The sequence below is a fragment of the Dreissena polymorpha genome, chromosome 3, assembly GCF_020536995.1.
Source record: "Dreissena polymorpha isolate Duluth1 chromosome 3, UMN_Dpol_1.0, whole genome shotgun sequence".
Taxonomy (NCBI): Eukaryota; Metazoa; Mollusca; class Bivalvia; order Myida; family Dreissenidae; genus Dreissena; species Dreissena polymorpha.
Window position 1 is genome coordinate 82,152,021 of NC_068357.1, and position 16,811 is coordinate 82,168,831.

A 16,811-nucleotide genomic window follows, 5' to 3' on the forward strand; every position below is an offset into this window, starting at 1 on the left:
AGTCAAATATTCAAATATTCGTGTTTACATAGATATTGACTCAGGACAAACATTGTGATAATATACTGAAATAAATCATTACACACAAATATCAATTTACTTTAAAGACGTTTTGGAGTGAAAGTAAACCACATACCAGAGTTTGTTCTTTCTGCTATTTGCCGTGCTATTAAGAATAAACCCTTTAACTTTTCAGATTTTATTGCAAACTTAATCATTACAAAAGCATAACTTTAAAGACTTAATATTAATAGTTTTGATTATGATTGAGTTTGTTTTTGCCAAGCCAAACGAAAACGGATACTGTGATGTGAGAGATAAGCTTTTACACAATGCCTCACTCGGTCCTCTGGTACGCAATCTTTACTTTACTATAGACCTGTTGATTGTAACAGTCACGTATCACATATGCATACATACATGCGTTTAGTTAATAAAATTGATAAGAAGTTACGAAAAAAGCATTAAAGCACGTAAATTGTAATTAACAGAGATCATATTCAGTTTCAATGTTGTATATATAAATATATATATTTATTTTAATAAAACTGTAAGGTAGCCGTTTTATTTCTTGTGCAAGTAACTCAATTAATTAAGTAACAGAAAACATCAAAAACACATTATGAATCTTGATAATATAGATGCTAGAAATGAAATTTTAGTTATCGATGTACCGGCTGGGCTAGTATTAGTTATTTTTTCATGCACGATCGAAAGTGTAAGAGGTTAATTTTATCAAACATAAAGAAAAGCCTCCCAAAAAAGAACTCAACACTATTTAAAGGCGATATCAAACATATTTTACAATGGATTATAAAAATAAAGTATTTTAAGGTACAACTGAAGTAATGTCATATACGGACCCTAGTACTAAAGAGTAACACTAGTTCTGTTTGGTTCAGGTCTACAAACCGACCTACTAAATGACCTTTTTTCACATATCAACTGTGTTTTATTGATAGAATCCTCTTCGAAAGATTTATATAACATGTTTTAGGATATTAAGCGAGTTTCTAAATAGTCAAAGTATTAATTGCATGAAATAATAAACTGTTCATGCACGCACCCTTATCTAATTTCTTAATCGTGCTTAACGAAAGAAACATTTTTCAAGTTTGGCCAGTTTTCTATTTATCAGATCTTAACCATTTTGGGCGGTTTCGTACTTAATACAGATATGTGGCTATGATTCATCAGCTCTAACACAGGCAGGACGGTATCTGTGACTTTGCCAGGGCGATTTTACTTCCTTAAGATGATAGTTACAGCAAGGGCATGCGGGGTCGTTAGTTTCCTTTTACATCCTTATGTATGTTAATACGATACAAGTAAACAAGATAGTCATACTTTTTTCTTATCTATATAAACCCAGACAAAACATATTGGTTGAACAAGGATGTACATAAGGACCTAAAAGACCACTTTTCACCACTTATACCTTGCACTTTGGACGTTTGCGGACGTAACATCGTTTCCACTTTACTGTACTTATTTGTCATTTAACCTTAAACAAACTTCATATCACTCGAAGCCTTAAGTGAGATTGATTTTAGGTTGTTGTATGAAGATATTGTCTAAAGACCAGTTGATTGTTCTTGATTACAATCAGTATTTTCCGCGCATGTGAATACGTCCATTAAAAAATCGAAATAAAAAATCAGTAATACAACTTATATAAATATATCATATTTAGAACCATCGTCAAATGTATTTATTTTAATTTTTTATGCGCATCACTGTAAATGTGTTTTCAATACTGCATACCGACAATTTCCATGTTTACTGTTGTTTAGACAAAAATCTAAGAAAATCTATAATTAATATGACAATTACCATGACATTACAATTAATTATCATGTATTTTGTAAAAATGAACTGGCAGATGTCATCCACCTGTGGTTTATAACATCATGTTGTTATTAAGTGTGTGAACAATAATACTACTTTATAATGGCTATATAATTCGTTTGTGCTCAACAATGGGGCAATTAAACTAAGGATTATTAATGCTCTAATGAATGGTGTCAGGAATGGTGGTGACAGCAATTTATTCTAAGACAAAAGTCAAACACACAAGTCGAGAAAATTGTTAAAATGTGTGTGGGGGTAGGGGGGGGGGGGGGGGGGGGTTCAGCAAAATCGAGGTTTAACTTACTTAGTATTGTGTACATAAGATCGATCTATTAGCTGTTTTTTCTTCCATTATTTGTTATACTACATTAACGTTACTTTTACTGAATCAAGTTCGATGTCTGAGTTTTTTCTTGTAACAAAAAAGGTCGCGAAGATAAGTAAGCTAGCTACAGAGAGTTTTGTGGTAACTTCATAAATGCCGATCACATTGTTTTCAATGAATAGTTTAGTATCAGAAACAACAACAATAAACGTGTCTAATGCTTTTTCTTTCACTTTTATACTTTATACATACGTCAAATGTCCGATTTTTTTTATAATTATTATGAATAAACTTTGATTTGTTAACACTTTTTCCATGCGCTTAAATTAATACCACCACGTTTTGCCAAACAGTGGACGGAGCACTATGTTGTATAGTCTGTGTTGAATCGCTCACAAACGCATGTGTATGGTAGCACGGAACAGCCATAAAGAACTTGTTCACTAGATGGCAGAACGATTATTTTTTAAACTAGCTAAGAACGAAGTTTAAAATATATGTTCATTTATTGATTATCTTACAATTTCAATCGGAATAATAATAATAATAATAATGTGTAACGCTCATCGATAACATTAAAAAAAATGTATGCCGACATACGTTTCAATTTTATGTATATTGAATTTCTGACATTTTTACTCGTTCACTTGTTGTTATAACCCTCTGTATAATAGTATCATATTCGTTAGGTGGTTTAAAGAGATCTATCCACGGTATTACCCCAACATTAAGTCACACCTATTAAACATCAAATGGAATATAATCCTAGCATTCCAATCACCTGCAATAAGTACTTTACCATACCGGTCGTAAAAAACGCATTTTTATATAAAACATCAAATAGGTCTCTATTGACAATATTAGAAATAAGTGAATCGTCAGACCATAAATAATGACCACATACGTTAGTATAAGAAATTAAAGAGTAAACGTTTTGTTAATTTTAAGCAAATATTATCCAAATTGTTTTAACGATCGAAATACCATCGGATAATTTTTAATTTATGTAAACCACAATTCCTCCACTATTTCTTTTATCATTTCTATGTTTAAACTTGATACTTGATATAAATTATAGCATAAATAATCATTATCTATCATTATATATGGCGGAATAATTATAAGTCCATGATTCAGACATAACAGAAATATCGCTAATTTGTTATCAAATCAACATATCTTAGTGAGTTGAACCTAAGTCCACTCTCCAACAACGGTAACTTCTGTTGAACTGGAATGTCGTTGACGTACAGGCTGTCGTGAGCAAGCCATGCTCTCGCTCCTGCCGCTGCGCCGCACGTAACTTTGGAAACAGTTTGCGCCTGCGCTCGACGATCGCATGTGTGAACTCATATGTGAACAGTTCTCTGTATAGTTAATGTCTTTCAACCGGCGGCCCTGTTTTCGAATGGTCGCCCTGTCATTGAAGTTCGCCAACTTGCAGAAAATCATTCGTTGGCGAATTCGATTCTGGTCTAAATCATTGGCTCCGACCCTATGCTGTCGTTCAATCACCATCGAGTTGATCAGCTCTTGAGCTAGCTGAAATATGTCAACAACAAACGATAGAACGTTCGCTTCCACATCCTGTGTGCGTTTATTTTCAGGTTCGTCTATGCCCCGAATTAAAAATTACTGCGCATGCTCTGACACCTAAATGTGAATGTTCTCCGGGTACTTCGGAGTTATGCCGTGACAAATGCTAGATTTCAAACATATTTGAGATTGCCAATGCTTGACTAAAAATGCTTACGCGATCTTTGAAACCTTTATTAAAATAATCAAGTTTGCATCACAATTTGTAAAACTCCTTCTCAAAGATTTCATTTTTTTGCAATCGTATTTAATGTTTCTAACTTTGATTCAATCACAGTAAGCCAACAAAATATAGCCTGTAGTAAGAAACCCGAATCGCCTTTATTCAGGGCAGTTGATGTTAAAGTTGTTAGATCGCGGGTTGCGTTGCTAGCCATACTGGTAGACTTTGCAGGAACGCCCGCCGCTTATATGCACCGCCAAATCGTCAAACACTGGGGCGTTTTCGTAGAGGTCAGTGATTGCTACACCGAGGATATCACTAACGGACATCTCACTGTCATCACCAAGCGATACTCCAGACGGGCCTCCTTTCGCCTATTTGCACCATTGTTAACTTAATCTTCATCAGTACTACTGCCTTTTTTACATTTACTTTTTTTAATTTCAAGAGTTTACATTATACTGTATAATATCCTTTAGTTCAATGCTTAATTTTGGAAGAAAATATTTTAAATTATGCTAAAACTCTTAACAAAAGTATCTACTAAAAGTTTAAACATGTCAGCTCGCTATGTCATGGCTTTGACCGACATGTTCCGTTCATACGAAATTCACTCTCCTTCCTTGCATATTGTATATACAACAAGAAATATGAATGTTCCACACTGTTACGAGATATTATTAGGTATAATATTTTCCATCCGAATTCTGAATGAGAAAACGAAACATATGTTGCGTCTTTAACTGCCTATAACCTATGCTGTTTTCTCATTGTTTCGCTTGTTCAGTACAAATACATTATTTTTATATATGGGTATTTCAAAAGTGGACATTGGGCCTGAACTGATGCATTCAATCGACAATTAATTAATGTCAACACCTTACACAAATATCCCTAAATTTTGATTTGTATATCTTTTTTATCAATTAAGGTCCACGTATTAAGTGCGTCATGAAACTGTATAACAGAACTTTATGACAAAAATACAATGATATTACATGTCTGCGCACATTAAAACTGAAAGGCGAGATTGCAAAGCTTATATTATCACGAAGACACGACGCGAGATAACTATATTAATATATCGACATTTGAAAGGGCAAGAAGCCGAACACATGACGCAAGGTATTACGATACGAAGGTGCGAGATCGCGATATTAATATCGTGCTCCAGTATGTTCGACTTCCACACAAATGTGAGATTGCGAAAAAACGATGAAAATATATTACGATGAGCTATTGCGCTAATAATATCGCGATCTCGCATCGTAGTATCGCGTTCTTGCATCGTGATAACGTGTTATCGGATCGTGATTTCGTTCCTTCTTATCTCGTTTTCGCTTTTTTGCCATTGTGATCCAAAGGTCGGCGACGCGAACCAACGAGTGACATTAACGGAACACCGTAGCATTGAACACAGATTCATTATATACAAGGAATGTGAACATCCTACTTACATTCGTTATCATAAATGTACGTGTTTACATGATTGAGCATAAGAAGCCAATGTGTTCAATTAAAAAATCGAAATGGACATTACTGTTTTAAGCATATATTTAGTTTTTATTTGCATAAGTATTTTTTCATCAGGTATTTGCTTTACTTTATGCACGTGTAACTTTTCTGATCGTAAGAGTTTTCGCGTATTAGATAAAAACAATTATTATTTCTTGAACACAAAATAAACAGTTATGTATATTATAATAGTTATAATAATAATAATAATAATAATAATAATAATAATAATAATAATAATAATAAAAATAATATAAATTATTATTATTATTATTATTTTTATTATTATTTATAGTTTGGGGTCAAAACCTACTGCTGACGTCTGATGTGTCTGTGGTAGCAGAGAACAATCCACTGGTATTGACCTGTGTCCTTCCTGCTAAAGGGGCAAATACGGGATGGATCGTGAATGATGTTAGAACAGAAACGGCGCTACTGGATGACGGGAGATGCATACAGCCATCTGCACCACAACAGGGATTCGTCTACACGTGCCTTAATTCAACTGTTTTTACTTTGACCATCCGTCAGGTAAAACGTGAACAGAATGGAGATCAGTGGAAGTGCGATTCTTGGATATCAGGTTCTACTAGGTATAGCAACACCGTTAACCTAACGGTCAAATACCAACTTCTGACGTCTAATGTGTCTGTGGTAACAGAAAACAATTCACTAATGTTGACCTGTGTCCTGTCTGATAAAGGGGCAAACACGGGATGGATCGTGAATGGTATTAGAACACAAACGGCCCTATTGGATGACGGGAGATGTATACAGCCATCTGCACCACAACAGGGATTCGTCTACACGTGCCTTAATTCAACTGTCTTCACTTTGACCATCCTTCATGTGAAACGGAAACAGAATGGTGACCAGTTGAAGTGCGATTCTTGGATAAACGGTGTAACTTTATATAGCAACAACGTTACCCTTAAGGTGCAAGGTAAATCATATTAATTTGTATTCAAGTCTGCACTCAAGGGATACGTTATGAAATTATGTTATTGGTTGCTTTTAAGAATAATCTATCTATGTTCTGTTTATGTGTGTATTTCAATAACTACTAATACTCGTTCTACTGCTAATGCTGCTTCTGCTGATTAAGTTCGTGAAATCACAATTCCGATCATATTGGTAAAATGGAAAGAAGTCTGCAAAATGGGATATATTCTATGATGTACTATGCAAGATTGTGTTATGGTCGAATAACCCACGGCCGAAAGTTCTTCTTTATTTATATGAAATTTGGCACGTGCCGTGTTAGAATATGTTGTAGTGTTCAAAATGAAAGGTGAATTCAATACTTTTTTTCAGTACCAATATCGAGCGTGTCCTTGACCGATCCTGCAACAGACAACGGTGTAGACGTAGCTGAAAACGGCACTCGCACATTCACATGTCAAACATCTGGAGGAATACCATCTGCTAATGTCACGTGGTACATGAGAAACGGATCGTCTGAAACACAGATCCTGACGAGCGCGACAATTGGCATGAGCTCATCCAGGTACACTTCAGAAGACAATTCGTACATTGACACCAGCACTATGACTTACACTGGTATGCGAGTGGATAATGGAAGTAGAGTGTTCTGTAGAGCGAGTAATATACAGGATGAGGTGAATAAATCTACGAGAGAAATACTGCTGAATATACTATGTACGTATTTCTATTATAGTTCAAGTTGATAATATGTTACCACTGATTATGAGTCAATTAATAAGTCAATATATAATGAATGATTATCTATAACACTGCTACATAATGGAAAAGGACTCATTGCAAGACTCATTGCAATATGATCTTTTGGTTAACTGTTTAAATTGGAATTGTTAATCATTTCGACCTGGAAAATTAATTCGTAAAAATTCATGCCTATTCGATGAGAATCGTCTTACACGCTGTAAAATTTTGTAGAGATATTTGTTAGTTCTATTGTATTATGTATAATATGTTTGCCCTTTTCATGTTCATTAAGTGCCTCGAAAAAAGACGACCTGTGCTTACGTATATCTCCCTCCCAATCCGTCATGAACACGTCCGGTCAAAGTTAATATCATATAGAACGCTGCAATTTTCACTTTGCTCAATCGAAATTATTACCGCAAGAAATAACAATTTCTCAAATGATATTTTTCATCCTTTACGGGAGAACGTTCATTTTACACATTCACTTTAATATGAACTAAACAATTATTACATGTATGATCGTATGCTTATAAAAACAAATTTTGTGTGTGGTATTTGAATTAAAGGAAATGCAATGGCAATGTATATGCTGACACACAATCAACCCCTCCCAAGCTGTTGATGTATAATATTTTAATTCAGCGAAAATCGCAAACATCAGTGTATGATTGCTTTAAAATCACAACAAAACTTAAGTTTTCTTTTTCATAAACAGGATAAACCACTAGACCGAGGATATCCTGAAGCGATGATGCGATTAGATTGCAAATGAACTTTGACATATTTGATATAAGTAAACGCGTCTATTTATATGGTGCTTTTATTTACTTCACACAAAAGATAATCTAAATAATATCACAATGCGAAATATATTTGATTGTATATTATTTAGACCTAATTTGTATTGTTACCGTTAGAACAGTGGAACCAAGGAAGTCACAGTCGATAGCAGTCTACAACATTATTAGCAGCCCATTGTCTGACTATTTAATAATTGCTTTTCATGTTAAAGTCTATCCGGTGCAATCATTGAAGTTGCCAAATGTTTGATGACCTGTACACATATCAACCCTTGTTCAAAATACAATGTATGTTTCAATTTTCTGGAATAATATAGTGTTCGTCGCAATTATGTGTTGATGCAAGCATTTGACCTTTTTTTACAGTAAAACCAGACACACCGAAATATTTCTTTTCTACGAACCAAGCCGCTACGTCGGTGATGTTTTATTGGCTTACTGTATATAACGGGGGTCGGTCGCAGACCTTTTACATAGAATATAGGAAAGTCGACTCGACTTTCTGGAATAACGTTACTGTTGACGAAAAAAAATCCACATCGTGTGTAATGATGAACCTGACAGTTAACAACATGAGCCCATCAACAGAATATCAAGCAAGGATGTATGCCAAGAGCACGATCGGAGTATCTCAGCCTACCGAACCTATAACGTTTAGAACATTAGAAGGTGCGTGTAAAGCAGTCTTTCAAAACAATGAGATATTGATGTGCATAAATTGTACGTTATTAATGTCAGCATGTTTAAATTTAGTATGTATATCAGCAAAAAGAAAGTTAAGTCATCTCACTAAATTGTTGTTGGTTGTACTATTTTCCAGACCGCATCGACAGTGCCAATCAAAAGTCGATGTCCCACACTGGGCCAATTGTTGGTGCCGTTGTGCCAGGAGTACTTCTTGTTATCGTCTTAGTGGGCTTGGTTTTCTTATGTCTAACTTACAACTTCAAAAAGAAAGGTGGGTTTCGAAATGTTAAACGTTTTATAGAGTTTACTATCACGAAGTTTGTGAGACCTTGAAATAGCTGCTATGGAAAATGCGGTAAAACGCCGCAACGCCCCAGTACAAGGCTCTTAGTAAGAAACGCATTTGGTTGTCTTTTAAACAAGTATTCGTCAAATATACACATAACAAATACATGTTTGCCTTGCATGTAACTAGAAGTAATACGCAAGTTAATTGTGATTGTATTTAATTTGAGTACATGTAAGATATCGATTTACATAATCCCAAGTGAAAGGCACAGTCATGATAACATTATCCATACGTTTAAATCTTATTATGAACTATTTTCTATCTTGATAGCACCTGGCGAAAGGTGAGTGTATTTCTAACCACACGTATGTATTCATTGTAGATTATTATAAACTGAAAAACTTGGTTCATTATCGCATGATAGTTTGACTGCCATGTTTTGCACGTTTTGGTTATTATCGCATGTTAGTGTGACTCTCATGTTGTGAACTATTTGGTCATACTCTCATGAAACATTTGCTGCCATGTTGTGAACTGTTTGGTAATTATCGCAAGGTAGTTAAATCGCCATGCTGTGCACTGTTTGTCAATTAAAGCAAGGTAGTTTGACTGCCATGCTCTGCACTATTTGGTCATTATCGCGTGGTAATTTGACTACCATGTTGTTCACTGTTTGATCATTATCACACGGTAGTTTGACAGCCATGTTTTGCACTGTTTGGCCATTACAGCAAGGTAGTTTGACAGCCATGTTGTACATTGTTTGGTTATAATAGCATGGTAGTTTTACAGCCATAGTGTGCACTGTTTTAGCATTATCGCAAGGTAGTTTGACTGCTATGTTGTGCATTGTTTGGTTTTAATCGCATAGAAGTTTGGCTGCCATGTTGTGAACTGTTTGGTCATAATCGTACGGTAGTTTGACCGCCATGTTGTGCATTGTTTGATCATTATCACACGGTAGTTTAAATGCCAAGTTGTGCATTGTTTGGTCATTATCGCATTTTAGTGTTATTCTCATGTTCCGGATTTAATCTTCGATATCACGGATATTGTTACATACTTATTCATAGTCTGATATTGTCATTCAAAAACTTTAAGAGAATAAAATAACGGTTGGATTTTTAAATTTGATCTGCTTTGATTACTTTGAACATATTGGGATTTTTACGCAATTGGGTAATTTCATTCCATCCAATTCAAACGAAGATTGTATAAAATATACATTCCGTTTACTTTACTCCCCGCATATGTATAACAATCGTATTTTCTTTGCATGTTTTCTGTTCAGATTAAAACAATGTAGCATTTTGAGTCTTCAACAAAGAATTACATATTAAATCTATAAAAGGTGAACACAATTGAGCTTTAACCCTATTTGTGGCTGTTCAAATGTTTTTCTCTGTGGCACCCGTCAGAAACTTCAGCAGGTTGTATTAAACAACACAAACATATATTAAAACATTTCTACTCTCCAATCGACCATAAGAAATAAGCCTTTTCTTTTATACCTAATACAAAATATGACATTCCTGCAGTGAAATAACAGAAGTGAAAATAAACAAATTGTTATTTTCACCGGTGCAAATTACACATTTTCATAACTACCTTTTCTATTTAAAGATTATCATTTCAAGATTTACTTCAAGATTTATATATATTTTTTATGGTCACGAGTGAATTAAAAACAATATTCCACCAAAACCAACAAATTTTCTTTCTATTTTATGCTTTTTCACAGTTTATTTACATTGTAAAAGAGTTAAACCGGAGAATTTCGCTGGTATAATGACATCATTTTGTTTATTGAAATGTTTTGAGGCACGCCACAGGAGAAAGGGTAACTTTTCAGCGAAAGGGAAACAGCTGTTAATTATTTTCTTGAAAAAATGGGCATACAAGAAACAGAAAACTCGTGATCATAGATAAAATAATATTTTCACTCGTGGCTGCGCGACTCGTGAAAATATATGTTCTAAGATCACTCGTGAAATAACAAACGATCTTACACTGACATGAACAAATATCCTCTATATCTTTTATATGGACTGTAGCCTAAGAAGACGATTGCAAACCGGTCGTAAAAGCAGCTATTTGGTTGAAAACAGGCTCTAACCGCACGTGCACCACATGTTTAACGCAAGAATATCGATATTGATGTGTTTAATTATAATTCATTTTATCAATATTCAAATCGAATACAATTTATACAAAACAATAAATATGATGTATTTTGTAAAAATTCAAATTTCGTTATTTTTTTAATAGAGATATTTACAAATATGTTTCGTAAGAATACCATCATGTGTATGACTTTAAAGCCTCTATAACGCCCAAAATCAACGAAAATTTCATAAAGTATTTCGTAAAATAAAGTTAACACCTAAACAATCAGTGTTCCTTACAGCAATAGCCACAATTTCAGTGCTAGATGTGGTATGATTTTTGTAGATACAAAATGTTAGTTTTTATTTATTTGTGACACAATTATTTCCATTTTAATTTCCCGCGAATATATCTTTTCATACGACACACGAACATCATGTTAGTGTTCATGTGTCGTATGAAAAGATATCATTGCGGGAAAATAAAATGGAATTAAATATGCAAAACGAAAACAAAAACGAGCATTTTTTATCTACAAACATATATTTTACCAGACCACATCTGGCGTTGAAATTTCGGCAATTGCTATTAGGAACACTGATTTTTAATTGGTTAAGTTTCTTTTACGAAAAATTTTACGAAATTTTCGTTGATTTTGAGTAGTAATGTTATTTTAAAGGCAAAGATGCAAAGTTAATAATGTGAACATGTATTTACTAATAATATATCATTATATATAAACTACGACAAGAATCGTTCCACGACTTTGGTTAAGGATTCTATTACTAAAGAATGCAATGAGTTTTTAAAAAGCAATGATTCAAAGGGGTAAATGGTCACTTCCCGGTAAGTATTTGTCAAATATATTAAAAAAGCTTGAGATTTTGCAGGGTCGTATCGACGGTATTTCTACCTAAATATTTACAATCATTGTATAACATTTTATATCATCAAATCATCTGTTGATATTCGCCCCATGTGACCATCCATTATTTTACCGTATTGGGCGCGCATTTCCTAGTTTACTCCGAAAATATCCTTCACGTACAATCGGTAAAATCTAAATGCTATTTAAAATTAGACATATTGCAGATCTTTAAAAAGTGGTTAAATAATTAATTCAACATTTAAAACATGACTTAAATATAGTTCTGCATATGATATGCATATTTCTCGACAAACACGATATCTGCAAATATTTACCTCCCGAATGTCATTAAATGACGTAAATGTTCGCGCTCTTTCGTGGATTATTGTTGTTATATGTAATGAACATGGCTAAGGCAAATATAAATTGGTTACCTCCCCATATCTATCGCATACTCTATATAAATTATTATCTTAATTGTCGATAACAAAAATAAATGCAGATCTTTAAAACGTGGTTATATAATTAATCCAAAATTAAAAACATGACTCAAAAAACTAAATATAGCTCTGCATATGATATGCATATTTCTCGACAAACACGGTATCTGCAAATATTTACGTCCCAAATGCCATTCAATAAAGTAAGTGCTCGCGCTCTTTCGTGGACTTAATGTTTTTATTTGTAATGAACGTAGCTACGGCAAAACAGTTCAAGATTATCTTAAATGTCGATAACAAAAATATAATTCAACAGCGTTGTGTTCATTTATGTTTTACATCCCGACCTGTTTACAGCTCGCGTATCGAGCCGGCTCGTCCAATATGGTATGTGAGCTGTGTACTCGTCCAAATATGGAACCAAATGGTACGCAGCGCTGTTAAACATACTTATAGTATTTAACAATGACTAATCTCTTTTTGAAACATATATATGCATGGTAACAATATTGCATTAATGAAATCGTGAATTCAAATATAGATCATGCCAAACCTTTTTTCAATACATGTCTTCAAATGGAATTCGAGCTAACGTCTACAAAATAGCCTCACACTTTTATTGCATTTTTGTTCCTTCATCCATACAACGCATGCGTTTGGCTATACTTTAAAAACGTTTTATATGGCACAACGATTGTACTACAACTACTACTGTTTTTTTCCGAAACCGGTTGAAGTGTCCCCTTGAAAAACATGTAATTGTGAATATATTCTAAATATGTTAAAGAGCGTTTATGAAAACGAGATATATGCATAAAAAACTATTAAATACGTAGTGTTTAAACGATAAGATTATTTTTGACAATATTACACCGAGTTGGCCGTCTATATGTCCCTATAACGCATCGAACGAAAGAAATATAAAATAAATGTTGTTGTTTTTTCACATTGAAAATAAAATTATGTACACTTTAATATTAACATCATGAATTATAAGCTATTCAACTTAATAAGCCTATACATAACTTATTTGAGACACGATTTGTAGTCAATTTTGACCCCGTTGTTATCCCCACGCTTTTCGGAGAAAAAGGGGATTATGTGGTTATCTCCGCCGTCTGTCCGTCCGTCCGTCCGTCCGTCCTGGCCACTATCTCCTCCTACACTATTAGCATTAAAAACTTGAAACTTACACACATGGTAGCTATGAGCATTTGTACGTCGGTGAGCTATTTGGGATTTTGATCTGACCCCTGGGTCAAAAGTTATGGGGGTTGGGGTGGGGCCGGGTCAGAGATTTTCCTGCGACCGCGATTCGAAAAAGGCTCATAACTACTGTGTCCCTTCAGATATTCATTTCATAGTTGGTACGCATGTGTATCTAGACAACACCTTTCCATGCGCATACATTTTTTCACCCCTGTGACCTTGACCTTGAACTTTAGGTCAGTGTTCAGGTTTCGAAATCTGCGTCCGCGATTCGAAGAGACTCATAACTACTGAGACCCTTCAGATATTGCTTTCTATTTTGTATGCATGTGTATTTGGACAACACCTTTCCATGCGCATAAAATGTTTGACCCCTGTGACCTTGACCTTGAACTTGAGGTCAGCGTTCAGGTTTCGAAATCTGCGACCGCGATTCGAAAAAGGCTCATACCTATTGTGTCACTTCAGATATTGCTTTCATATTTGGTACGCATGTGTATCTAGACGACACCTTTCCATGCGCATACAATTGTTTACCCCTATGACCTTGACGTTAAACTTTAGGTCAGCGTTCAGGTTTCAAAATCTGCGAACGCGATTCAAAAAAGCTCATTACTTCTGTTTGTTTTTCACATATTGCTTTCATATTTGGTACGCATGTGTATCTGTATTTGACGCCTGTGACCTTGACCTTGAACTTAGGGTCCGCGTTCAGATTTTGAAATCTATTATGTGGTTATCTCCGCCGTCCATCCGTCCTGGCCACTATCTACTCCTACACTATTAGCACTAGAACCTTGAAACCTACACACATGCGCATATGTGAGACAGTGCAGTTTTTGAAATTTTGATCTGACCCCTGGGTCAAAAGTTATTGTGTTGGGGAGGGGCCGGGTCAGAGATATTCACTCATTTTTTAGGTTAGTTTACATTAAGATCTTCAACTCTACACCGATTTACTTCAACTTGATATTGAACATCTCTTATGACAATACGGTCACTCTCAACTATGCCCCATTACCAACCCTGGGGCGCCCCTGGGTCAAACATTCGGAGTGGGGATCCGAATCGGCCTCTTCCGCGCCATTTCTAGTTATTATAGTAACGAACTTGTAGAGAAGAACGAGGTTTTACTTTTCAAATCTTTTCATCTACGTGTGTATTAAAAATTGTCCCCCGCTTTTTAAAAACAAACACACACATTTATATTTCTCAAAGTATAGTTTGCGATAAACGTTTTTACTTGCACGTGCAGAGCTAAAGTACAGCTTCATAGCGGACCACGATATTTTAGGAGGCAGCCCAAAGGTGACCAAGCTAACATCATCGATACAAGCGCAGAAAACGCCGTAGACTCAAACCTTTACCAGGCCAAGTTGGATCACATTCCTGAGCTGACTCGCGATGTGGACCTCCCAGAGGTACGCACAAATACGTTCTCTCCGTTGGGGTTTAAACTAACGGCGAAAAAAATTAATGTTTTGGTAATTGATGTTAAAAGTCTGCATTAACCATATATACATCTTAAATAACAAATAATGTCATAAAAATATTCGATAGCTATAAGAATATGTTTGCAGATGTCGAATGATGGGAGTCCGTATGACTACATTGGCGGTCACCCGAATCTGCAACCCAAAAGGGCACTTCCGCCGACTCCTGACAGCAAGGGAGGGACACTCACGGGTAATGTAGATGGTGGGTATTTAACTGCGGTGGACACATGTACTTCCAAGAGTGCTTCAATTAAATGGTGAACGAAGTAAATCCGTTTTAATGTTCCACGCATTAAAAATAAAACAATTCGAATAATATAATTATTTATCTATACTGTGTTGATTAATAACGCTGAATGTTAAAAGCCCTTGTACGGGTTTGTGTCAGCTCAATTATGCATATGTTTTCTTAATATGATTCGCAGTATGAAAGCAACCATTTAACTACAGATCATTATTATTTTGTAAAAAATTGTTTGAGTACTTTGTAAAAAAAATTGAAACAAAATCGGAGCGCGCGCTCCCGACAACAAGGCATCAATGGTTTGTTTAATGAAATTATTTCTGCCAGTGATAAGTTTGTTCGTGTTGTTGTTGTAACTAACGTAATTTTGTATGACTGTTATATGATATATAATCATATATGTAAATAACTAATACTGCTAAATGTACCTGATATGTACTTTTATCGGATATGAAACACTTTGTCATTCCCACGTAAGTTTTTCTTTATTTTATCTTTAAAAAAATAATTATTGTTTTAATATTGATAAAGTCACCTAGATTTAATACACTTTTGTGTGCGTGTTTACTCATCTAATGATTTTATTCCGATCTATACATTTTTAGCATTTAACATATATTTTTTAAATGTATTCGAAAAATACTTTTCAAATTTTTAATTAACACTTTTTAATATATAATTCCATGTTATTACGCTATAATTTACATTTTTCTTCGAAAGAACCCACTCTCTGATCTTTTATCATCTTAGTCAAATAAATTTACACGTTTTAATATAAAGCAAATGTATTCATGTAAATGCTAAATGTAAATGTATTTGAATATACTCCAATATTACTTTATTATAATTTAATTATTATTGTATTTTTATCTGATTCTGAATATACGTACTTCAAATAAATGATCTTTTATCATCTTAGTTAAATTTAGAATTTACACTTTTTAATTATTAATTCCATGTTGTTAATCTATAATTTACATGTTTCTCCGAAAGAACCAAATCTCTGGTCTTAGACAGATAAAGGTTAGATTGTTTCCTACCATTGCTTCCAAACGTGTTTTATAATCGAAAAAAAAATTTTGCTGTATCTTTAAGTTACCATATGTATGTACAGATACCTAACATGACGTAACATGCCTCACCATTAACTAGTTACAAATTTCTTTGTATTGTGTTATATGACATTGTGGAATGTTGGGCATATTGCCTTTTTCCCGAATAAAGCATATCTATCTATGTAAATGCAATGTAAGTGTATTTGATTATACTCCAATATAACTTTATTATAATTTAATTATTATTGTATTTTTTTCTGATTCTGAATATACGTACTTCAAATAAATGATATTTTATCATCTTAGTTTATTGGTGATGTTTATGACCTTTGCATGCAATGTGTGTAAGTACATAGGAATAATATTATGGTGCATTGTACACGACGCGTATTACTTGATTTCATTAAATGTTTAAACTGCAATTACAGTTCCAAATTAAGTTTCACATAAATAATTAAATTTAAAATTATCGCATTGA

General features: G+C 34.2%; 1 protein-coding gene across 2 annotated transcripts; it reads left to right on the forward strand.

Annotated features, from left to right (window-relative positions):
• Positions 1 to 5,382: 5,382 nt before the first annotated feature.
• Positions 5,383 to 16,638, forward strand: LOC127874998 (uncharacterized). 2 transcript variants are annotated; one of them, XM_052419723.1, is made up of 8 exons: positions 5,383 to 5,525; positions 5,746 to 6,393; positions 6,765 to 7,109; positions 8,306 to 8,608; positions 8,760 to 8,897; positions 9,246 to 9,258; positions 14,794 to 14,959; positions 15,119 to 16,638. In XM_052419723.1, the coding sequence occupies exons 1-8, from the start codon at positions 5,465 to 5,467 to the stop codon at positions 15,293 to 15,295; spliced, it is 1,851 nt and encodes a 616-aa protein (XP_052275683.1). In that variant the 5' UTR covers positions 5,383 to 5,464; the 3' UTR covers positions 15,296 to 16,638. The 2 variants fall into 2 exon arrangements, with proteins under 2 accessions (XP_052275683.1, XP_052275684.1); XM_052419724.1 differs by having other exon boundaries at positions 14,833 to 14,959.
• The last annotated feature ends 173 nt before the right edge of the window (positions 16,639 to 16,811 follow it).